General features: G+C 31.6%; 3 protein-coding genes across 5 annotated transcripts; 2 read left to right on the forward strand and 1 right to left on the reverse strand.

Annotated features, from left to right (window-relative positions):
• Nucleotides 1-5,590: 5,590 nt before the first annotated feature.
• Nucleotides 5,591-9,619, forward strand: LOC105761382 (receptor-like protein EIX2). Its single transcript, XM_052623067.1, has one exon. It carries the CDS (start codon nucleotides 5,879-5,881, stop codon nucleotides 8,891-8,893), a length of 3,015 nt encoding a protein of 1,004 aa, XP_052479027.1. The 5' UTR covers nucleotides 5,591-5,878; the 3' UTR covers nucleotides 8,894-9,619.
• Nucleotides 9,620-14,353: 4,734 nt separating this feature from the next.
• Nucleotides 14,354-20,135, reverse strand: LOC105761390 (uncharacterized protein At4g15545). Of its 3 annotated transcripts, none has more exons than XM_052624494.1 (10): nucleotides 19,711-20,135; nucleotides 19,315-19,383; nucleotides 18,460-18,513; nucleotides 18,232-18,295; nucleotides 17,981-18,055; nucleotides 16,057-16,296; nucleotides 15,882-15,927; nucleotides 15,673-15,751; nucleotides 15,452-15,584; nucleotides 14,354-14,654 (listed from the first exon to the last, which is right to left on the reverse strand). In XM_052624494.1, exons 1-9 carry the CDS (start codon nucleotides 20,071-20,073, stop codon nucleotides 15,492-15,494), a joined length of 1,083 nt encoding a protein of 360 aa, XP_052480454.1. In that variant the 5' UTR covers nucleotides 20,074-20,135; the 3' UTR covers nucleotides 14,354-14,654; nucleotides 15,452-15,491. The 3 variants fall into 3 exon arrangements, with proteins under 3 accessions (XP_052480454.1, XP_012434642.1, XP_012434644.1); XM_012579188.2 differs by having other exon boundaries at nucleotides 16,039-16,296; XM_012579190.2 differs by having other exon boundaries at nucleotides 16,039-16,296; nucleotides 18,232-18,292; nucleotides 19,711-20,085.
• Nucleotides 20,136-23,838: 3,703 nt separating this feature from the next.
• Nucleotides 23,839-24,451, forward strand: LOC105801352 (pectinesterase inhibitor). The gene has a single exon (XM_012632666.2). It carries the CDS (start codon nucleotides 23,851-23,853, stop codon nucleotides 24,388-24,390), a length of 540 nt encoding a protein of 179 aa, XP_012488120.2. The 5' UTR covers nucleotides 23,839-23,850; the 3' UTR covers nucleotides 24,391-24,451.
• The last annotated feature ends 590 nt before the right edge of the window (nucleotides 24,452-25,041 follow it).

Genomic DNA, 25,041 nt, shown 5'->3' on the forward strand with positions numbered 1-25,041 from the left:
TGAAAATTATGAAAATAAAATAAAGATAAAAATATATATGTGTATATATTTACAAAATAAAAAAATGTATAAGTATATACATAAAATACAAAACACATAAAAGTTTTTTTTTAAAATATATAAAACAGATGTATAAAAGATATGCAAGTATTCAAAAGTTTGAAAAAAATACATATAAAAAATGTATATATTTCATATAAAAATATGCGTATGTACTACATGAAAAAAATGCATATATATACAAATTATGTAAATACCATGCGTATAAGAATATAGAAATAATGATAATAATCATAATAACAAATAATATAACAATAATAAATATTTAAAAATAAAAAATAAGAAAAATAGCTAAAATGAGTTAAATTGAACTTAAAAACGTAAATTGGGGGGAATTTTGAATAAAATTTTAAAAGAAAGGGGCCACTTGAACACGCGCGCAATTATGGGGGACTAAAAGGGAAATTATTCCCTCCCTCCAGAAACGCTGCGCAGCAGTGGGCTAAATTGAAATAAAAATAAAATGCGCGGCCCAATTTCTAATAAAAACAAAACAAATTTAATTGAAATGCGCTGCAAACAGGAGGGGCCAATTTCGCAAATAGCCCATGTGACGTCAGAGCGCGCGAATCCTCCCCTTCGGGTTGGGTCACCGCGCGGGTCAGGCCCTGGACGAAACGGCACCGTTTTGATTGTTAATTAAAACAATTTTCCTCCTTTTCAAAATCATTTAGAACCGAATGAGGAAAAAAAATAAAAAAACTCAACAGGTGCTCTGCTAGGGTTTTATCCCTAGCTTCCTCGCACTACTCCTCAGCCCACGCCGGCGCGCCGATCACGACGGAGATGGCCACCGGTCTGGCGTCCTCGGTGAATGGGGTAAAATCCTTCTCCCTTTTCCTTGATTTTCCTTTTTTTTAAAAACGCAAAAAAAAAGATAAAAAAATTAAAATAAAATAAAAACTACAAAACTCGATTCACCTTTAAAAAAATAAATTTGTATTCTCTGTTTTTGCTTTTGATTTCTTTGTCTATCACTCCGTCCGTAATATCCGTCCCCTTTACAGATTTTGATAGGCCTTTTATAGGCCAAAAGAAAGAGAATAAATTAAAAACAAATTGTTTTCTTTGTTATTTTTTATTTCGAGACTCTTTGAATCTGTTTTGTTGCAGGTGTTGTGCGCGCGAATGACGTGCGTGGGGAGAAAGTTGGCCCCGAGACGTACGGCCCTTGGAATCTGCTGGAGGCGGGGAGCGCGACGCGGGGCTGCTGGGCGCGCTTGAAGGCTTGCTGCGGCGCTCCTTAGGGCTAGGGTTCCTTTTGTTTTTTTTTTGTGTTCTGAGCCAAGAACAGTTTTGGGTCGATTGGGCCACTTATTTGTTGGGTCTGCCATGCCCTTTTTGTTTAATTTGGACCCAGGCCGATTGGGCCTTATTACAATAAGGATAATAATAGTAATAAAAATAAAAAGGTCAATTTTGAAATAAAATGGAATTTTAGGGTAAAACACAAAAAAATAGATAAATATAATAAAAAAGTAAAAATAAAAAAAATAAAATAAAAAGAATGCAAAAATATTTAAAGAAAATGACATAAGGACTAAAATGAAATTAAAATAAAACTCCATGGGAAAATTTAAAAAGCCAAGAGGACAACATTGGAATAGGGCTAAAGCACGGAGGGATCAAGGGCGCAAATATCCCATTAACCAAAAACACGCGGATCCTCCCGGTCGGACGGGTCAGGTCGCGGGTCAGGAGCTAAACGACGCTGTTTTGGCGTTTGTTAACCCTAGCCCAATACTGCGTCATTTTGTACCTCTATTTAAACCAAAAAAAAATTTAAAAAAAATCATTTCTACCATCCCCTTTTAAACAAATTTAAAAGCCTCCCATTTTCTCTCTCGGCCCCTCTCTCCCTTTGCCCATACTCCGACCAATGGCTCCAGCGCACCTACACCGTAGGCGGCGACCGGATGTGCAAGACCGAGTCTTTCTAGCCCCGTTTGAAGCCGATCATTCCTTGGAACCCAGATTCGAGGTTGGGTTCGTTAAAAAATAGGCCAAACCCGAAGGAAAAAGGAGGAATCTGTTCGGTTCCCCCTTTTCCGGCGCGGCACAGGTAAGGCCTTTCTTTGTTTTTGTTTTTTTTTTTGTAGTATATAAAGTAAAAAAACAAAAAAAAAGATTCGAACACCCAAAAAATAACCTTTTCCTTTCTTCTTTTTTTCAAAAGGGCCGAACCCTACTTACAGTGATTCGAATAGTTTTATATAACCTTTTACAAGCTTTTGTTTCTATTTTTTTACTCTATTTTTGCTTCTTAATGTTGCATGTTTGCAGGTGGAGCAAATGAGGACTGATGTGATCGTGGCGGTGAAAGTGGCAGTGGCAGAGCAAGTGGCCGACTTCGGCAGAGGCTAGGTGCGACGATGACAAAAGACCAAGGGTCAGAAGACCCTAGGTGCGGTGCCTAGGGTTCTTTTGCTAGGTTTTTTCTTTTTTCTTTTTTCTTTTTTTAGATTTGGGCCATTCGGGTTTTGGGCTTAGGTTTGGGTCTGGGTAGTTGGGTATTGGCTTTGTAATTGGGCCCCGGGTCAAAATTGGGCCTACAAGGGAAATTAGAAAATTTCAAAAGAAATCTAAGAAGCAAATTAGAATTTACTAAAGGTGGCTTAAGATCTTTTTCCTTTCATTACTTTTCTTTTCTGTGGTTTATTCATTGTGTGTAAAAAAAAAAAGTAAAGAGGCGAGGGATCTTACCCTGGTGACTGGGCCGTTGAAGCTCACGTCCTCCTCTGATCTAATTGGAGTTGGGGGCAAAGAACGGCAGATTGGAAAAGGGCGAAAACCTTAGGTTTTTCTCTGGTTTTTTTTTCTTTTCTATTTTGAAATAGCAAATAAGTGTTTTTAGTTTTTTTGGGGGGGGGTTTATAACTTCTGTGAAACGACGTCATTTGAGGCCTGCTAGACTCAAAACGATGTTGTATAAGGCCTACGACCCGAGATCTGACCCGTCCACCCTCAGGATCCGCGTGTTTCTGTCGTGAAGGAGATATTCGCATGCCAGGCCCCTTCTCTTTTGCGCTGTGGCAATCTAGCCCATTTTATTTCTTTAATTGTGGCCGCATGATTTCCTATTAGTTTCATTTTGGTCCATGATGAAACGCTGCGTTTTAGGGCTGGGGATATTTTTCTATTTAGTCCCCATGTTATTCGCGCGTTCCCTTTTTGGCCTTCAATTTTATTTTATTTACTTTTTTCCCTTTTGAATTTTCAATTAAATACAATTTAATTCGTACTTGTTTAATTTAATGTACTCGACTTTTATTTTGTTTAAAATTCATTTAAAATATATATTTAATTTTAAATCTAACATTATTTTTATGTTTAAGCTTAATATATTTTTTATCATCAATATTATTTTAATTTATAATATATTATTATTTTAAATTTATCATTAACATTTTTTAATTTTATCATGTATTATTATTTTGAACTTATCATCTATGATTATTTAAATTTATCATGTATTATTTTATGCATTCTTGTTGTAAATTCAATATAATTTGTATTTATTCTTTAACGCTTTATTTCAATTATAAAATCCTCTTTATATATATTGCTATGTTTTAAAATTTATATAATAATAACTCTCATATAATACTATTTTATATATACATACATAGTTTATATTAAATTTTTCATTTTATATATATTATTGATTTCATATTATTATTTTTATTTATTTTTATTTATATATAATTTATTTCTTTTAAAAACTTATTTTATTATATTTTACTTATTTCAACTTTTTACCTATATCGTTATGTATATATTATTATATATATTGAGTTTTTCATTCCATATATTACTTATTAGATAAATATGTATGTATATTATTTTGATTTTCTTTTATACAATATTTATTTTAAAATTCATTTAGATATTATCATTTCACATGGTATTTATTTTTATCTTCATTTTAATCTATTTCAAACTTTCTTATATATATTATTTATTTTAAAATTTTTATATATACAATTTATTGATTATAATTGCCTTTCTTTCACGCTATTCGTTTCTTTAGTTATTTTAAAACTAGTATATTTTGTTTGTGCTTGTGTTAATCGGCTTGTTTTTTAATTAATTAGCTTTCAAATATTAAGGTTGGTATTTACATAATATGCGATGTGAGATTATTGCTCTTGTGTATTGTATTACTTATTTGTATTTATTGATTATTTGTGGTTCATTACAGTACATTTTGGTTTACAAATTATCGCTTTGCATTGTACATTATTATTCCATCGCACTTTATTCGCTCAAAAAGTTACGTTTAATATGGTTTAAGTTTTGAAATCATTTTATCCAAAAGCTTCTAAGATAGCATAACATTCGGTGTTTGGGATTTTCGAAAAGATTATACCTTAACTTACGGGGTCTCGATTTTTTGATAATTTCAATTATACGAACCTTTTTTAAAATAAAAAACACGTTTTCTTAAAATTATCTCGGGAATCAGAAAAGGACCGTGTTCCAACTTACGGGATATGATTTCTTTTTCGAAACCGAGATGATCAAAATTTCTAAAAATAAATAAATCTTTTGATGTTTATTCTCATTTCGGAATTTCAGATATTGTGTCCTAACTTACGGGATATAATTCTTTTTCTCGATTAACGAGAAGAGCACCCTTCCTTAAATTTTTAAGTGATTTTAAAAGGATCATATTTTTAAATTTCTTTCCAAATTTTTAATTTTTCGACATTAAGACATTAATTAATTGATTAAGTACCAATTTTGGGAATGACGAGGGTGCTAATCCTTCCTCACATGTAACTGACGCCTGAACCCGTTTTTTCTTGAATTTCGTAAACCAAAATTATTATTTTAATAAAATCAAAACATTTTATCAAAACAATTGAATTGCAAGGTGATCGATCACACCTCAAAAATGTTGGTAGTGACTACCTTTTTTAATTTTCAAAATAAAAGTCAACTCTATTTTGTTTTCAAAAAATGGTTTCGACAGGGAGTATAGAATGTGATTCGCTTGTTGTATTGTGGATTAAAAACTACGTTTATATTTTAACGGGACAAATTGATTAACTCGAGTGATTAGTTTGAATAATTATTTTAATGAAAATAACTAAATTTGAGAAAAAAATTAGAGTGACCAAAATAGGACAAACCGTATTTTAGTGTGACCTTAGTGTAATTTACCCTGAAAAATATCTTACTCCGTAGACTTGGTTAAGTTGACCTGCTTCTAAACATTATGTTTGGTTGATATATTGATTTATTTTCAATAGAAGTTGAAGTACTATTCCTTATCAAACTTTTGCTTTTCTTACTCAAATTTCGTGCTTTCCATTTTCTTTTCCTTCTCTTTTTCCTCTTCCTTTCTTGGAAACTTATATATAAAAGTTTATGAGTTAAATAAAGTAGAATAAAAGATAAATTGATTTATTTTCAATCAAAGTTGAAGTAGTATTTCTATAAAATATCGACATTTTGCTTTTCTTCTTCAAATTCCGTCTTTTCCATTACCTTTTCTTTCTTTTTTTCTCCTTTAGCTTTTAAGACCTAAAAAGTCTTAAAGAATTTGGGAGTGAGGCTTTCTTCGTAGACTTCTGTTTGGCTCGGGTTTTCAAGTCTATATTCTTTTTTTCTCCTTTAGCTTTTAAGACCTAAAAAGTCTTAAAGAATGTGGGAGTGGACTTTCTTCATACACTTTTGTTTGGCTCTACTTTTTAACATTTTGTGGATAATTAAATTTCCATTTTAATGCATTTTGTTGGAAGAAACTTCCTTGCGCTTCATGCATTTTTGTGTTTTAGCTAAAGCTTACTCTATATATTTGGAGTTGTGAGCCATGGCAATTGCAACCATGACTACTCCTCTTCCTATTTCCTTTTTCCCTATTCTTCTTCTCATTCCCGCTGTCTGTTTTACCATTTGTCATGCCAATTCCAACCTACTTTGCATTCAGAGTGAGAGAGAAGCTCTTTTGAAATTCAAGCATCATCTTATTGATCCTTCAAACAGGCTATCGTCATGGGTTGAAGGTGGGGATTGCTGTGAATGGACTGGTGTCGTCTGCCATAACTCCACAGGCCACGTCAACAAACTGCACTTGGCCGCTCCTCTTTCAGAGCCTGATGGCTTTGCAACAAATGCTGAAATGGAAGCTTACTACAATTCCCGGCTAGGAGGCAAAATAAATCCTTCACTGCTGGAGTTGAAGCATCTCAGTTCCCTGGACTTGAGCTATAACGATTTTAACAGCATACATATCCCGAAATTTTTCGGTTTGCTGGAGAGTTTAACATATCTTAACCTCTCTGGTGCACTATTTCAGGGAGCAATTCCTCATAAACTTGGGAATCTCTCAAAGCTGCAGTATCTTGATCTTCGAGGTAATGATCTCGAACCAAAAAGTCTTCAATGGGTTTCTGGGCTTTCTTCCTTGCAGTACCTTGATTTGAGCTATGCGAATCTTTCTAAAGCAAAAGACTGGATACAGGTAACATTCAAACATCCTACTTTGTTAGTGTTGCACTTGTCAGGTTGTGGTTTAGAAGATGATCCATCTTTCAACAGTATTAATTCTTCAAAATCACTGGTTGTTCTTGATCTTTTTCGGAACCGCTTTTCTTCAGTACCTAAGTGGATATTTAGTCTTCATGGTCTTGTGTCCATTGATCTTAGTGGCAATTCTTTGGAAGGCCCAATTCCAGATTACTTTGGGAACATCTCGTTTCTTGAAGTTCTTGATCTTAGTTGGAATCATCTCAATTCATCCATACCCAATTCCTTGTATAGTTTAAACCGTCTTCAGTTCCTTAGTCTTAGGGAGACCCAGTTACAAGGAACAATCTCAAGTTCCATTGGAAACTTGAGCTCTCTTACTCAGCTTGATCTTTCAGAAAATCAATTAAATGGTCAAATTCCATTGTCTATAGGGGAGTTATCATCTCTGAAGTTGTTTGATGTTTCAAGAAATCAATTAAATGGCCAAATTCCCTTGTCTATAGGGCAGTTGTCATCTTTGGAGGAGTTTCATGTTTCAGAAAATCAATTAAATGGTCAAGTTCCATTGTCTATAGGGGAGTTATCATCTTTGAAGTTGTTTGCTGTTTCAAAAAATCAGTTAAACGGCCAAATTCCCTTGTCTATAGGGCAGTTATCATCTTTGGAGGTATTTGATGTTTCAGAAAATCAATTAAATGGTACTTTTCCTCTATCTTTTGGACGACTAGAAAGTTTGGAAATTCTGGATTGTGGGTATAATCTATTAGAAGGAGTTGTATCAGAAACCTATTTTTCTAATCTCACGAGATTGACAACTCTGAAGGCATCACACAATCGGCTTAGATTTGAACCAAACTCAAGCTGGATTCCCCCATTTCAATGTGACTGGATCGAATTGGGTCACTGGCATCTTGGCCCAAAGTTTCCCCAGTGGTTAAAATTCCAAAAGAAATTGTCTTATTTGGATATCTCCAATGCAGGAATTTCAGATGTCATGCCCACTTGGTTTTTGAACCTTCCCACTCAATTTAACTCTTTAAACCTTTCCTCGAATCAACTTAGAGGAGAGATTTCATATTTAAATGTGAGCTACTGTGTTGATTTGAGTTCAAACCGATTCATAGGCCCATTGCCAACAGTATTCCCAATTTTAGAATTTCTATTTTTATCAAACAATTCATTTTCGGGATCTCTTTTTGAATTAGTTTGTAATTCATCAAGTGGGAAACACATGGAAGTTCTTTACATTGATAAAAATCTTATCTCAGGAGATATTCCAGATTGTTGGAATCATTGGCAGTATTTGTTCCTTTTAAATTTGGGAAGCAACAATTTGACCGGCAAAATCCCACCTTCTTTATGGCATCTAAATCTTACAATGCTAAACCTTCGAAACAATACAATGTTTGGAGAATTGCCATCCACATTGCAAAATTCTCCACATTTCATTATGTTTGATGTTAGTGAAAATCATTTCAGTGGAAGTGTACCAGCATGGATTGGTGATAAGCTCTCAAACCTTGTGATTCTAAGCCTTCGATCAAATAACTTTGATGGACATATTCCTCATAAAATTTGTGATCTTCAATTTCTTCAAAACTTGGACCTTGCCCACAACAACATTTCTGGAGTTATTCCAAAATGTTTTAATAATTTAACTGCAATAGCCACAACAAACAAAACCAATAATTTTCTTTCTGTGGCGCTTGTAAATGCTGACCCATTTTATTTGAACGCATTATTGGTGTTGAAAGGACGAGAGGATGAATATGGTAGCACACTAGGACTTGTTACGAGCATAGACCTTTCAGCTAACAGTCTCACAGGAGAGATCCCAAAAGAAATTGGTAGTCTCGTTGGACTATTGTCTTTAAATTTTTCAGGGAATCTCCTAACAGGAAATATACCAGACAGCATTGGCAGCATGGAGTTAATGGAATCTCTTGATTTATCCATGAATCGACTAAATGGTGAAATCCCTCTAAGTTTCTCCAAGTTGAATTTCTTGAATCACTTCAATGTGTCCTACAACAACTTGACAGGACAAATCCCAACAAGCACTCAGCTTCAAAGCTTTGAAAACTTATCTTACTTCGGTAATCATCTTTGCGGACCTCCTCTCACTAAGAACTGCACCTCAAAAGGCATGCCAATTGACGTTGCAAATAATGGAAGTAGCAGGGAAGGAAGTAAAGTGAATTGGCTTTATGTCAGCATAGTTCTCGGCTTCGTAATGGGATTTTGGGGTGTAGTGGCTCCCTTGTTTTTCATCAGGTCTTGGAGGCATGCATACTATCGGAAGTTGGACCATGTTGGTCGAAAGCTGTATATGTCTTGGGCTACTATAGGTATGTAGTTTGATAGAAAAAACGCATGTATAATTGATGCATCTGAGCTAGGTGTGTTGCTACATGATTGTTTGATGTTAAAAAATTAATTTTTACGTCTGTCAACTCGCTTGGTGTGCAGACAAAGCGGCCCACTCGCTTGCATGAGCGGTTTTGTTATATGCAAACCACATATAATAGGATGTTTCTTTCCCTTGCATCTTTCTTGAAGAATGTTGAAATTAAGTCTTATGTTGATACGAATGCAAATTGCGGACGGTAAACTTGGGTGTATGGGGTGAGCCTGTTGGCTCGGGTTTAGTAGTCCGTCTCCTCTTTGTGTTCACTTTTGCTTTTTTATTTTCTCATTAATAAATTTCTTCTCTAAAAAAATAGTAATTTTAGACACGTATAAAAGCTGTAATAGCCCATCTTACCCAGGTCCGATTAAAACCCAATAAAAATAAAACCAAGTTCAAAGTCCATTTACATAATTAAAGTCAATGTCCAGATTACAGCAAAATCAACACGGCCCAATAAACTAAACCCAATTAGCCTAAGCCCAACACCCTAGCCCAACTAGCCTAAACCAGCCTTGACCGAAACCTTAGCAGCAACAGCATCCAGCAGCGCCGCAGTCGAGCCCCGGGTCTCCCCGCGCGTGCTGCGCCTCTGTGCGCGTGCACTCCTCCTCCGTATGCCTGTACTTGCAATGCAACAAATGCAACAAAACAGATAAAACAAGCAATAACAGAAGGGCAATAAGCGAATAATAGAAAATAGCAGAAAAACTAAGAAAAATGTAAAAAAGTTTTCGAATTTTTTTCTTTTCTTTCCACTCTATTTTGGCAATATAAAGCCGGACATCAAAGGTTGTAAAGGGGGGATAGAAAAAGGGATGTAAAACACTGAAGAGGCATCAATACGAAAAAAATCAAACATTTTTGAAAGAAGGTGTTCTTTTTTTTCATTTAATTCTTTTTCTCTCTGCGTTTCTTTTTTTCTTTTCTTTTTTTTTATTATCAATCGTGTATAAAAAAAAAAGAAAAAGGAAGAGTCGAGGTCGAGAAACTTACCTGGTGGCTGAGGCGTCGCTTGCTCCGTCGCAATCGGAGTCTAACGAGGCCGGAGGGCCTTAGGGCGGTCTGTTGCGGCTAGGGTTTTTGCCCATTTGAAAATGAAAAAAACCAGTTTAAGTTGGTTTTATACAGATCTTACAACGGCGTCGTTTAAAGGCCTGCTAGGGTGGCCTCAAAACGACACCGAATTCAGCCATACCCGATGACCCGACCCAGATGAGAATAGATCCGCGCGGTTTGGTGTTGACCGGGATATTTACGCTTTTAATCCCTCCATTTATTCCATTATTTCAAATTCATCATTTTTGTTTTTAAATTTTCCCCATGTTACTTCGGATTTGTTTCCTTTTAGTCCCCAATCAAAACGCTACGCATAGAATGAGCTAGAATATTTTCTATTTTGGTCCTGGTTTCTTCGCGCATATTTTAATACGACCCTTGGACATTTCTAATTTCATTTTCTTTCCCTTAAATTTGGTTTTAACTTTCGATTTAGTCCCTTTTACGTTTTTTAATTACTTAACTATTTTTATTATTATTGTTATTATTATTAATGTTACTATAACTATTAGTATTATTATTTGTATTATTTTATATGTTTATTTACCTATGTACACATATTATTATTTTCTTATTTATATTATTACTTTAAGTTTTGAATTATTATCATATATTAATAATTAGTTTCATTACGTGTTTTTATGTAGTATTATTTCATATTATAAATAAAATTATATTACCACTTTGGATTTATTATACATTTGTTTTAAAATTTATTGTGTATTATTGCTTAATCTTCATTATGTATTGTTATTATAAATATACGTACATATATATATTATTTTACTATATGCTATTGTTTTAAGTCATTATCACACATTAATTTTAATCCAATTATGTGTTACTTATTTTAAATTAACACAGGTATGTTATTGCATATATTTTAATTTTTTCTTGCATAATATTTATTACAAAATTCATCTAAATACTATTATTCTATGTAGTGTTAATTTTAAACTCTATTTTCAGTCCATTTCATATTTATATATATATATATATATATATATATATATATATATATATATATATTGTTCATTTTAAAACTTTGGTATGTATAATTTATTGATTGTGATTTCTCTTTTCGCCATTGTTTTTTTAGTATATATTTTAAAATTGATTATTAATTCATTTGATGTTTAATTGTTAATATCTATAGTTACAAAATAGGATTAAAATTATTGTTGCTATTTTTGTTAACATTCATCTATTGCTTGGTCATTATTTCTTAGTGTGTGTTCGGATTACCAATTATCTCTTACTTTACACATTACTATTCATCACGCTACATTTGTTCTAAAAATTGTGTTTCATTAAAGAACTAAAATCATTCTATTCCGTAAATTTTTAAAAATACTCGCTGTTCACAATTCTCGAGAGGATTGTGCCCTAACTCACTAGGCTTCAATTCTTTTTTATGAATTTAAATAGCCAAGTACTTATTTTGTAAAAAAAAATCATACAAATTCTAAATAAAGTTTTTTTTTTGGGATTTTAAAATGTTGGACCCTAACTCATTGGATCCGACATTTTGCTGCCTAGAATTAAGGATTTTTGAGATAAAGGCAATGTTTGGTGTTTAAGAATTTTGAGAAATTTAACCCTAACTTACTGGGTTCTAATTTTTTGTTTGACCCAAATAACTAAATATCCTTCTCAAAATGCATGAGTTTTAAAATTTAAAAGATAAGTACTTAATTTCGAAGATTAAATTGTTGCACCCTAACTCACTGAGTGTGACAATTTATTTCTTTGAAATGAATAGGTCTTATCATCCAATTCGTTTATTGAAGTTTTCTTTTCAAATGATCGTATTTTAAAATCTTTTCAAATTTTCAACACTAAGACATTAAACAATCAATTCGGTACCAATTTTTGGGCTTTGCGAGGGTGCTAACCCTTCCTCGTGCATAACCGACTCCCGAACCTATTTTCTCAAAATTTGAAGACCAAAATCGTTATTTTAATAAATCAATATGTTTTATTAAAATCTTAAGGTGACCCGATCACACCTTGAAAAATGATTGGTGGCGACTCCATTTTCATCTTAAAGATGATCCACGTTTTTTCAAAATAAAAAAAAAATGGTTTCGACAAAAGCATAAGGTTAAATTACACCCATGGTCACTATAAAATAGGTTTGTCCTATTTTGGTCACTCTAGCTAATTTTTTTCTCAATTTAGTCACTCTAATTAATGTTATTGTTTGAACTTGTTAATGTCGTTAAAAATTCTATTAATCCATTAATGGATTACTATTGTGACACATTAGCCAATTGAATTATGACACGTGGCACCAGAGGTGGAGCCAAAGGGCTGGTAAGGGCTTCGGCCCCCCTAAAAAAATTTTCCATTTAGGCCCCTTTATAGTTTATAAAATTTTCAATTACTAATGGTAAAATTACACTTTGGTACCTCCAAAAATGATAAAAATTTGATTTAATTGGTCATAAAGGTCGATTTTTTGAAAATTTAAGGAAATAAGTCATTTTTGGAGAGAGTGTATAAAAGCACGACCAGCTGGACTCGCTTTCTCCAGAAGTGGCAAGAAAGCTTGTCTAGCTAGGCGAGCTTTTCTGCTGATATGTCAGGGAAAATGTGCCAAGCTGGATGCGTTTTCATTGAAATTTTCAAAAAACGTTTTCAACTTTGCGCACTTTCCCTGACATGTCAGTAGAAAGCTCACCCAATCGGTCGAGCTTTCACATACTCTCTCCAAAAATGATCGGTTTCCTTACATTTTCAAAAAAAAAAAGACCTATTTAGTCAATTAACAAACTTATTTTGGCATATATGGCTAATTTGGCCTTCAATTAAGGGTTTAATTTATGATCACATTATATATTATTAAGGCTCTACTTTTCGATAATGTGGTCATTGGGTCTAATTTAGAGGTGATCATGGGTTGGGCTGCCCGACCCGCCCGAAAAATAAGAGGGTTCAGGTAAAAATAAGGCCCGAAATATGGGTTTCGACAAAAAACGAGGCCGGTTTAGAAAACAGTCCGGGCCTCGACTAAGACTTTTTTGGCCCAGCCTGGCTCGAATTATATATTAATTTTTTTTATTTTTATTTTTAATAAAATATACTTTTTATTAAATATATATTTTTTGGACTTTTAATTTGAATTATATATTAAATATATATTTTTTATTTTTAATCAAATATGGGTCGGGACGGGCCGAGCTCGAGCTTAGCAATTTTTTTGGGTTAGGCTTGGACAAATTTTTAGGCCTATATTTCGAGCCGGGCTGGGCCCATGCCCAAAAAATGGGCCTAAAATTTTGTATGGACCTGACCCGATCCATGATCACCTATAGTCTAATTGTTTGGCTGTTATGACTGCTTGGACTCCGCCAATAATTGATGCATCTGGGCTAGGTGTATTGTTACATGATTGTTTAGTGCTGAAAGATTAGTTTAAGCTTCTGTCCTTTTTTTTTGGACTAGTCGGTGTGCCAACAAAACAACCCACTTACTTGTATGAGCAACTTTCTTATACACAAACCATATGAAATGGGATGTTTTTTTTCCTTGCATCTTTTTTTAAAGAGTGTTGCAATTATACCATATGTTGATATAAATGAGGATTACTGACAATAGATTGGGGTTTATAGGGTGAGCCTATTGGCTCAAGTTTAGTAATTTGTCTCCTCCTTGTGTTTGCTTGTGTTTTGTGACTTTCTCATCAATAAATTTCTTCTCTCAAAAGAAATTAGTAATTTTAAGCTCGCATAAAAATATAATGCTAAACTCACATATTTATTAAATTAACTCTTTGTTTTGTGAAATATATACATCACGGTTAGGACGTAATTTTCCAAATTTACATCAATGCCAAGTAATTTATATTTTATTTCAATCAAGATTTTAATAAGTTTCAATTTGTGTATTCAACTCATTTCAATCAATACCAGTGTGTACCAATCAGTACCAATTGACACATTCAAAATTTGGACATTTTAAACTAATTTCTAATTTTTTACAAAACCATTTTAATTTTACCATAATTACATTTTAATTTTAAAACATACATTAACATATAAATATATTTATATGGATATAATTAAGATATATTTGCATGTATATATATTGTATAATTAATTTTTAACCAAAATAACATATAATTTATGAAGAAACTAAAACTTAGAATATAAATATTTATGTGAATTATTTAAATGTATATATAATTTATCAAGAAATTAAATTTTAGACTATAAATATGTATATATGAGAAAATATTTAAAAACATCAATAAACCCAAAACGGTACACCAAAACATGCCAATGCCGATACGTACCAATACCAAGACAAACGACGGCACTAACTACATTGGTATATATATAATCTATGTGATCAAATCAAAGAAATATTAATCATATAAGAAGTTACCAAAAAATATACAAAACTAATAACCTTGTAATGGCAATTTAAACAAAAGAAAAAGGGACATAAAGAGTAGGCAAAAGCAGAGTGATTTATTTACACAAAAATCCCTGCTTGAATGGGGGGGAGCTATATAGTCTCAAAGCCCAAAACCACATTAATTTGCTTGAAAAAGAAAAAGAACCTGATGCTTTCGTCTTTCATCTAATATTACATTATGGCAGCTCTTTTGATGTTTGGACAAATCCATCAACTAGATCCAAGCAACCTGCCAAATAGTGTTGAACCAACTTCATCAATTCCCTACACCAAATTCTACAATATAACCTAAATCACTCATCTTTCTCAACTCTTCGTTTCCTTTTTTTCCTTCTAAGCATCGATATCGAATATAGATGATACGGAAAGCAAGGATGCTTATGTTTCCTATATGACTAGAAGAGAGTTTTGAATACTGAAATGTGTGAGACATGGGTGTATATACTCTTTGAATTCAAGTAGTTTCAAACAAATTTAGCTTAGCTCAATAGAAGTATAAAAACAAACTTAAACCAAAGCTCATTTGCTAAGTGTTGACCATATGGTTCACTTCTATCCTGCTCAATTCCTATAATCATATAAAAAATCAACATTTCTACCGAATGATAATGTTGGATTTCGACGAATTGTTTGATATGCAAGTTCGCCTTGCTTATAAAATGAGCATCTATTAGGCATGACCTAGACATCAGAGAACTTATTGCTAGAAACATTCAAAACATTTGATCAGCTCTGCCTGTCTGGGATTTCATTCTATAGATTCAGGGAAAAAAGAGCAAGACCTACATATTTAAGTAGAGACAGTCATTTGTGATCATTTCCTAATTCAAATTAAAAAAGAAGTGATAGCTTCCAAAATCACAAAGCAATAAAACTTCATATATCTATTGAGCTTATGGCAAGGCTAAAATGGTGCACCTCAAGAGAAGTGTTGTACTGAACCTTATGACCGACACTAGGTTAGCATATAGCCTATGTTACGAATAATACACAAACTGCACAGAGGGTGTCTAGAACAAGACATACCAGTAATGGACAATTATCTCAACAAGAGATAATTTAAGATCTAGTGAATGTTGCGATTTAGCAATCCCTGAAATGATAGGAACAGATCTTTGTTATCTGTCCCAAAAATCTCTTCTGCCTTCCTCAAAGTTTCCTAAAGAAAATATATAAATAGTTCAGTAAGCACAAGAAAGTTTGATGGCAAACAGGTGTAGAGTCTGATGAATGCAACGACTCCTTACCACTCGGGTTTGCTTTTGAGCATTCAGTTCCTTGATGTTAGCCAAAAAAGCACTAAATTGCTCATAGGAAAGTCGACTCCTGGAATACAATATTTCAGAATAGCTTGTGAAGTCACGAACTTTAAGGAGTCATCCTTCAATGAATCTATGCACTCTCCATAAACGTAAGGAGAGATACACAGAAAGAGTAAAAGAAGAATAGAATTTACCTGGCCTGGCGAAAGAATTCCTTTCCATCAATTCGAGGGGTCCTTGCTAAACATATTTTAACATACAAGAAAAATTGGGTCAGATGGAAAGAGGTAAAGGTAGTTTCATACAAAAACAAAAGGAGTGGATTTATCAGAATAACAACACTTGTAAAACCTGGAAGTGAGCCCCTACGAGGAGGAGAGTTAGCTGCAGATGACTGCTGGCTTGATGGGTACCATGAGGAGAACGAAGTCCGCCCATCAGATTGAGACTTGGTAGGAGAGGTTGCAGCAGAGGTTCTCTGAGGAGACCCAGCAGTAGAATAACCCCTAGGGGACCCATTTGTGGATATAACTTTTGGAGTTCCAGTAGGTGTCAGCCGCGGTGTGATATATGGAGTTATAGAAAATCTTTGTCCAGCATATCTTGAAGCTGTTAGGAAGATATAAGCTTAAAATCCAAATGAAGATAAAGCTTTTTAAGAGTTGCATTCTTTCCCAGAACATTCCCAGTAACTAGTTAATGTACATTATAACAAGTGAAGGAATGCATCCAAAGTAGTAAAACATACAAACCTATGTCTTGACCTATATAGATTCATGAAATATTGTATTCAGAATTTAAAAGAACTTAGGAACCAATCATATAGATCCCACAATCATATCATAGATGCTTTTATACTTCCTTGAGGAGTGCACCAATCTCAAGATTATTTTTTGTAGTTACTGTTTCCCAATATAACATTCTACATTGTGGATGTCCCCCATCCCTGATGATAGACCCCCTCAACCTAAGCTAGTCCACGATTAAGTGATTAACCCCAGACTAAGTCTTTTGAGGAAAAGTTATGTACTATACAATTATATAATACAAAACATTTTGTTTGTTCTGGCATGGAAACTTTGTAACTGTAATGCCTTCAGTTTCAGACAAAGATAAACTACTAAACTCCACTAAAATCCAAATATTGGGCTTGGCAACCAAATTTATTTTGTTTATTAAACTAAAAACAAACAGTCAACTTCTTTCAAAGAACGCATAATACACCAAGTTTATCAAACAATAAATTCACAGTTGTAAATTCTAATAAATGAAAGAGATGAAACAGACACGTCTGTCCTAGGATCAGTCTCCAGAATCCAACTTTAGGAGGTTTAGTGATAACCAACCAAAATTATGACTTGACCCCAAAAATTTTACTTTAAAAAATGTAGGCCCTGAACATACAACAGATCCTAACTGGATAAATCGGAATCCATTTATCCAGATTGATCATAGGGTAGCTCTACACATTAGGTTCACTACTCACTCATACTTTTCAGGAACATCTTGCTTTCTTATGTTTTGGATGATTTTCCAAACTAGTAACTCCTTTTTTTTACCTTTGTGGGAAGAGAATTGGTATTGCTATTTGCCTTATAACATCTATAGATGTATAATCATACAATAGCATAAGAAATGGCTTGCAACAGTATTGTTTGCCCAAAAGTACTCCACAAAATTGTCGAATAACTTAAACAGCCACATTTTGTTGTCAATTTATAAATCCACAACAATTATTTTATTAGATGTTTAAAGGCTTTAATTTCTCTGGCCAAGGTTTGGTTAAATGCTTCAAGTTATGATGACTATTTGATAAACATATCATATTGTTACTAAAAACTCATAATTATCAGCAAAAAGCTTTTCATGCAACACATTTAAATGCCTTCCTTTTTGCGTTATATAAAATAAGCATTGATAAAGTTAGTTCATTGTCGACTTCTAGCCATCAAACTAACTCATTTTTTATGTCATTTTAGAAACTTAAAAGCAAGCCTAAAGTTTAAATCCAAAGGTTTTTCAAGTTTTTTTTTCCTTTCCTGAAAATAAGTTAAGTCAATACAATATTTAAATATCAACAGTCTAAAATGAAAAGTCACAACAGTTATTTACAGTAACTCAATCATTACTCATTAAAAAATGTGCCAATTTATCAGTTTTGTTTTTTATCTCCAATTTTATAAAGGGTGTGAATATCTTTCCAGCATTGGTGCCGATTTATAAGCTCCTCAAATATGTAGGCATAAAAGTTCTCAAAACAAAACAAAAGAACGGGAAAGAAATTTGTACTTACCTTCATCAGTTGAGCTTCCCAAGTCCGTCGAACCATTGGAAGAACGAAGCGACATGTAGCCACTCGCCCCATCATCTGTGGGAACATATATAGCATTGATCAGAATACTGGCAACAAGATAGAAGCAGATAGAGGGAAAAAAGGAGAAGGTGGAGATAGGTTATCATTGAACCTCTGAAGTGAGATATTATAAATGAATAAGTTGGCAAATACAGAACAAAAAAGAACAAAAAGCGAAGCTTAAATGATACCCTTGTCCGGATAGGCTTTAGGGACTGACTGGTCACAGGTCCCAATATCAACAGTTTCAGCCTGCTATTAAAACAGGATTGGAAATAAGGTTAACCAAAATTGGTTTCTTCAAGCACTGAACAACAGAAACTGAAAATATAAGGGCAGATAAAGAAACCAAAATTTCATAATAAACAACAGAAATAATGAAATATACTCGGAAAAAAAAACAAATGCAGAGATCTTACAGATGAATTATCATCACTCAGCGATTGCATCAATTGCCGCTTAAAAGTCTCCAACTGTCAAATATTAGAATATCATGCTTATACTTCATATTTCAAGGTAGAATACAAATGAATGTAATATGACGATGTGCCAGAAAGTATAAATTAGAAAAGAGAAAAAAAAAAAAAAAAAGGAGAAACAAACAAATAAAGAGAATAATGAACAAGCATGAATGTAAAAGAAAATATTAAAAAGCAGGAAAATACTATGTGATTTCTTCTACAAAAGTGAGATGTCCATGAAAGCATTCAAATTGGCAATGAGAATAGCTACTAGAAAGAAGGTTAAACATGCCGAGATCAGGTTGAACATACCAAAGAGGAAATAATCTTTTTCTAGAAATAGTTTTGTATATTACACCAGAAAAACGTCAAAAATGGCAGGACGCTTCATGTCTGAAGCTTTAAGGAATTCAGCAACCCAAACATGATAATTCATTTATAAATGAATTTTATTTAATTATTATAAATTAATTTTTTTATCTGGATCAAAACAAAAGCTCAAGCTACTTTATCAGCAAATTATTTTGTTAGAAGCAATTCAAACCAACAAATTTAACAGCATTTGTTTCTTAATCAGAGGTACTTTGGTTCACTATAGCCCCTTTGTTTTTTCTGTTCCTTGTTCACTATAGCTCCATTTGGAAGCTCAAAGTTGTTAAAGCCATTAAATACTATGAACCTAATGAAGTTATCCACTCACCATATTTCCATAATAAGTAAAACTTCAACATATAAATTCATCTCCAGAAAATAAATAAAACTAAACTTGAACAGGTGAATTGAGTGAAAATATTATTAGAATTTCAATCTCACCTTAGATACATCTCGGCTAAGTTTCTTTACAGTCATTGCCAATGAATCACGCTCCTTTGCAAGCTTCATCTTTAATGAAAAACAAAACAAAGTTATCAAAATCATGAAGAATAAAACCCCCAAATATGTAAATAAATACCCACAAAAAATAGTCAGCAACATTAGAAATTCGGAAACAAATTTATTAAAAATAAAAAAGTCTCTTAAAATAACCAGAATTTCTACTAAACTCTGTTTTCTTTTTCCGAAGAGATAAACAGTATAAATAGTAATAAAGGGAACGGGAGAAAGGCACAAAATACGAAGCTAATCGTTTTCAGGAAAATAAAAGAAACAAACAAACAAACAAAAAAATCAGAGTAAATTTTAGGAAATTAAGAAAAGAAAAAAAATTACATTTTCGTCAAAAATAAGCTTTAATCGAGACTCGGCCTCATGATTCGCTTGCTGCAATCTTGATACTTTATCTTCCAATTCGTAAACCATACGATCCTTTTCGAAAATCTTTGCTCTCATCCTCCCAATCTCCGTTTCCATCTTCGATACTCTCGAGGCGATAGCCATCGACGTTATCTTACGTGCCAGATCCAATTGCTCGTAAGGATCCGTCGGTATCACCGCCAGAATCTCTTCCGACAGATCAAACTCCATGCCCCCTCCACCGGCACCTCCTCCTCCGGCACCGGCGCCGCCACCCTGAGACATCGTAGATGGTGTCACTTCTTCCGTCGCTTTACTTCGTTGGGAAAAGGAAAACATTTAAAATGGGAAGTAAATAAAAATAAATAAATAAATTTTTTTGTTGGTTGGTGGAATTTGGACTTAATTTGCGGGACATTTGTCCGAAATTTTTTAAACTTTTCGAGGGTTTTCCCTCCAAACCCAATTACATAAATTTTAGGGTTTAATTTTGAGAGTGGGCCGCAGTTCGGGTCGGACCCTGATCCGAATTTTGTGTTATTTTCAAAAATAATTTTTATTTAATATTTATATATATTATAATTAAATTTAAATAAAACTGCTTTATTATTAAAAAATTATTTAGAATATGCTGATTGAAATTTTTACCTAAACTACTTATTTTATATAAAAATTGTTAAATATATAATTATTTAAAATTTATATATAAATTTAAATTGCACATTTATTTAAAATTTTATATAATTTTAATTTTATCTCTAATAATAATAACAATAAAATAATTATTTTATTTATATATTATATAAATATTTTAAAATATATATTGATAAAAAGTTATTTATGGAATCGAGTTTATGGAAGTGACCATTAGCCACACAAACCGAATTTTGTATCATCAAATCATGGGAATCATAACAAAGTAAAGATGCTTTCCCCAGTCAAACAAATGCAAAATCCGTTTTCATATTTTTTTATTGTATTATTTAAAATTTTTTAATACAAATGGCATTCACACACGACAATAATTCATGGTGAGTCTCGTATCGTTATTGGCTGATACATATCGTTTTGCTTCTGAATCTGTATCAAGTAATATATATATTCTATTTCATTCAAAATTTTGTTATTGTTTTGAACGTTTCAATGTGTTTCGGCTCGTTTCAATCAATTCCGGTTAGGGATGAGCGTGCGATAAAATCGAATTGAATCGGGTAAAAATAAATTCGAGTTGGTGAGTCATATTTTATCATTCTAACTTGATTTAAAATTTTTTCGAATCAAATCTAGTGAAATGACATTTAAATCAAGTTGAATCGAATGAAATTACTGAGTCAAATTAAAAAATTAAACATGTCAAATTAAAATATTGTTACACTATCACTAGTTCATGATATAGCACACAAAATTGAAACCATATATAGTTGAAAACTTTTTCAAAGGAAAATAAAATACTTTACTATGATAAACTTGAATAATTATTTAATTTATTTAAGCCCAAAATTATTATTTTAGAAAATTTTAACTTACTCTATATATTACTTAAAAATTAATTTTTTATATTTTTCAAAAATATAAAATTTTGAAATTTATAAATATTTTGAATTTTAAAAAATATTTTGAATTTTTTGATAATTTTTTATGAGACAGAGATCAACTTGCTCGTTTGCAAAATTATCAGGGACCAAAGGGGTATTTACACCAATTTATTATTTGAGTTATTCTTGTAAAATTCAACTTGACTCAAACTTGAAACTTAAATTACTTATTCGAGTTGAGTTGAAAAAGATCGAATAACTCGAAATTCATATTTGTTCGATTTTTTAAAAATTGAATCAAGTTTTGCTCACCCTAATTTCGATTTGTACTACTGCATACTGGCTTGTATCAATTGGTACAAATATTTTATATTTTAAATCAACTTTTATTTTATTATAATTGTTAAATTAAGTTATTAAATATTAATTAATAATTTTAAAATTTATATTTAAATATAATTATATTTATATGGATGTATTTGAGATCTACATATAATATATAATTTATTTATATAAAATCTATATAATTTATTAATAAACTAAAATTAAAAATAAAAATATATATTTGAAAAATATTTAAATGCATAAAGAACTAAAAAATAGATTATAAATATACATACGTGAAAATTATTTAAAACATTAATGAAGTTGAAATGGTACAACAAAATATATGGATACTAGTGCATACCAATATCAAGATAAAATCGCACATCCACTAGTCTAATACTGACTATTTCAATCTCGACATGTTTTTTAAAAGTTTAAGTTTAGTACAAATAAAGTATAAATAGTACATTCAAACAGTTACACATAACAGCAACGAATGGTAAGTCTCAAACCTGGAAATTCATAAGGAGTGAATTTAAAGAGGTAGTTAGAGGGCTTGCCACTCCCTCTAAAATGAAAAATTGACAATTTAGTCCATTGATAAATAATAAATTATAAATTAATAAATGATAAAATTATACTTTGACCCAAAATAAAAAAAATCATTTTAATTATGATGAAATTATATATTAATAAATAATAAAATTATATTTTAACTTCTTATAAATTTATAATTCAATTCTAATCACTTGAAAAATTAAAGATACTCAAAATAAAAATAAAAATAACTTTATTTTTTATTAATTATGCCAAAACTTCATTAGTATAGTGTATTTAAATATAATCAAAGCACATGAAAATGAATGCAGACAAAAGGCAATTAATTGCCATAATTATTACAATACTATTGAGATTTCACATCTTATATTTCTCTCAAAACATGAAAAAGGTGTGAATTTTGAGTGTAACTACAATTTTAGACAATACGTGGCAATTTTATCCCGATTGAAATTTTAAAATTTAGATTTAATTGTTAATTGAAGATTTTGAAAAAAATTCATTTAATAGTCATGTAATTAAAAGTGATGTTGTCATTAATTTGAATTTAACAAATAAAAATTAATAATATTAATAATTGGACTCAAAATTTTAAATCTGAAAAGTAAAAGAATTAAATTTTGAAAATACAAGTATTTTACATTTGTTATACTTTTTAACAATTTTAATATTTTTAATTTTTAAAATGATTTTATTTTATTTTAAAATTAATTAATTAATTTATGATATGGCATATACATTAGCAAACGTTAACTTTTCTATCTATTTTGGATTGATTTGATAAATAACACAAATTTAAGTGCTAAAAGAGACAAAAAAATTAAATAGAGGGCTAACATGACTTATTGTAAAGTTGGAGGGTCAAACAAGTTATTATGCCCTTAAAAATATAATCAAAGACCATGAAAATAGACTTATTCATGGATTAGGTTATCAGCCCATGCTCAAAGGCCGACTAGAAATTTGGGAGGGTTCGAGTAAAAACATTAGACTCGAAAAATAGGCTTGACTGCTTGAGCAAAAAAATTAGACCCGTTTTTCTAATTTGTACTTTTTTATATTATATAATTTATAACACAATTAAGATGATTATATATAAAACTATAAAAAAAAACATCAAATATTAAATTAAAATAAATATAAATATATTTAAAAATAATAATATTAGCAAACTTAAAATGAGTTTGGGTTAGCCATTTATAAATATGGGTAGATTTTGACAAAAAGAAATTTTGATTTCTCAATATATCTAACGGAGTGAGTCCAGTAAATAATCTTCCACATTCTGTGGGCCCGTTAAGGGGTAGATGCTAGCCACAAGTTTTAAAACAGGTCCATATTCAGGGCGATAATCGAACCCTCGACCACTAGTTAAGATAGAATAGACCTTTTCAGATCAGATCAAAATTGAACAAATATAAAATATATTAATATGATAACAATAAAAACCTCTACATCAAAAGCGAATGCAGACAATGTGAAATTAATTGCAATAATGATTACATCTAATGCATGAAATCCTGTTGAGATTTTGTTGTTTAATTTCCCACTCAAAACATGAAAAGAGTGTGAATTTGGAAGTGTAACTGCAAATTGAACCTAATAAATCCTAATAAATGAACTTAAGCATATTATAAATATATAAATAATTAACAATACCAAAAAGAGCTCCAATTGAACTTAACAAAAATTATCCATGGATATTAATTTGCCTCTTTTTCTTTTTCTTTCGATTTCCTTCAACTACATGGGTCATCGGAATCTTGTTTCTGCCGACGATACATTGATTAAAACCCAATGTCATAATGCGAAAGTCCCCAAAGCCTGCATACAATGCGTAAAATCTGATCCCCATAGCCAATCAGCCGATAAAGTAGGCATTGCTACCATTGTCATAACTTGTATAAGCAACAAAGCCGTGACCTTGGAAAGCAACATGACGGTTCTAGCTTCAAGCGTTCACGACAAGAAGTTGAAATTGGTTCTCCAAGACTGCCAAAAAGAGTTTTCCGACGCGAAAACCAATTTGACTACTGCGATGGACCGGTTGAAGAACAAAGATTACAATCAAACCAATTATTTAGTGAATCATGCGCTCCAGGAAGAGTTTTATTGTAAGAACAATGTGGGGGATTTACAGTATACGCTTCCTACTACTATCTTGAATGACATGACGCTTTATGAAGAACTTTCGGAAGCAGCAATGAGAATAATTGATAGGTTTTTGTGGGTGTAAAAAATGAAATAAAATAAAAAAAATTATATTTGTTGAATAAACTTATATATAATTTGTTTTATCTCTTCTTCTTTTTTAATTATATTTTTTGGAGTCTATGTTGATATAAGGTCAAGCAAACTTTTCTTTAAATCTTTAACGATTATTTAAATAAAAATTAATATATATTTTACATGCATTTACAATTTCAAGCAAAATTTTTAATATTTAATGATTATTTAAACAAAAATATTTTTAATTATTATTTGATATATTAACGAAACTACTTCTAAACTTTACAAAATAAAAAAATAGTCAAGGTTAGGGGCGAAACCAGAAATTTTCTAGGGTCAAAATTAAATTGTAATTTTTAAAATGGCAAAAATGTAATTTTACTATTTTAATAGTTTATATCTTTATCATTTTTAAATGATTAAACCAATTTTTTTATATGTTTAGGGAGGTCAGAGTACAACTTTACATTTACAAATTTTTAAAAAAATTAATGTCTAAATGGAAAAATTTTCATTTTAGGGGGGTCGGAGCCCCTACCAGCCCATAATTTCATCTTTGGTCCAGGTGACTTATTTATTTAATATTTACTTTTTTTAATATTAATTTAAGAAATGAAAATTAGATAACTTAGTGTATCAAACAATATTTTATAAACCA

This window comes from Gossypium raimondii, chromosome 11 (assembly GCF_025698545.1).
Source record: "Gossypium raimondii isolate GPD5lz chromosome 11, ASM2569854v1, whole genome shotgun sequence".
In the NCBI taxonomy this organism is placed as follows: Eukaryota; Viridiplantae; Streptophyta; class Magnoliopsida; order Malvales; family Malvaceae; genus Gossypium; species Gossypium raimondii.

Coding starts and splice junctions, on each gene's coding strand:
- LOC105761382 (XM_052623067.1), top strand. CDS start 5,879: ATGGCAATTGCAACCATGACTACTCCTCTTCCTATTTCCTTTTTCCCT.
- LOC105761390 (XM_012579188.2), bottom strand. CDS start 20,073: ATGTTTTCCTTTTCCCAACGAAGTAAAGCGACGGAAGAAGTGACACCA. Junction 18,514..19,314: donor TTAGCCGAGATGTATCTAAG/GTGAGATTGAAA, acceptor AATATTTGACAG/TTGGAGACTTTTAAGCGGCA. Junction 16,297..17,980: donor GGGAAGCTCAACTGATGAAG/GTAAGTACAAAT, acceptor TCTTCCTAACAG/CTTCAAGATATGCTGGACAA.
- LOC105801352 (XM_012632666.2), top strand. CDS start 23,851: ATGGATATTAATTTGCCTCTTTTTCTTTTTCTTTCGATTTCCTTCAAC.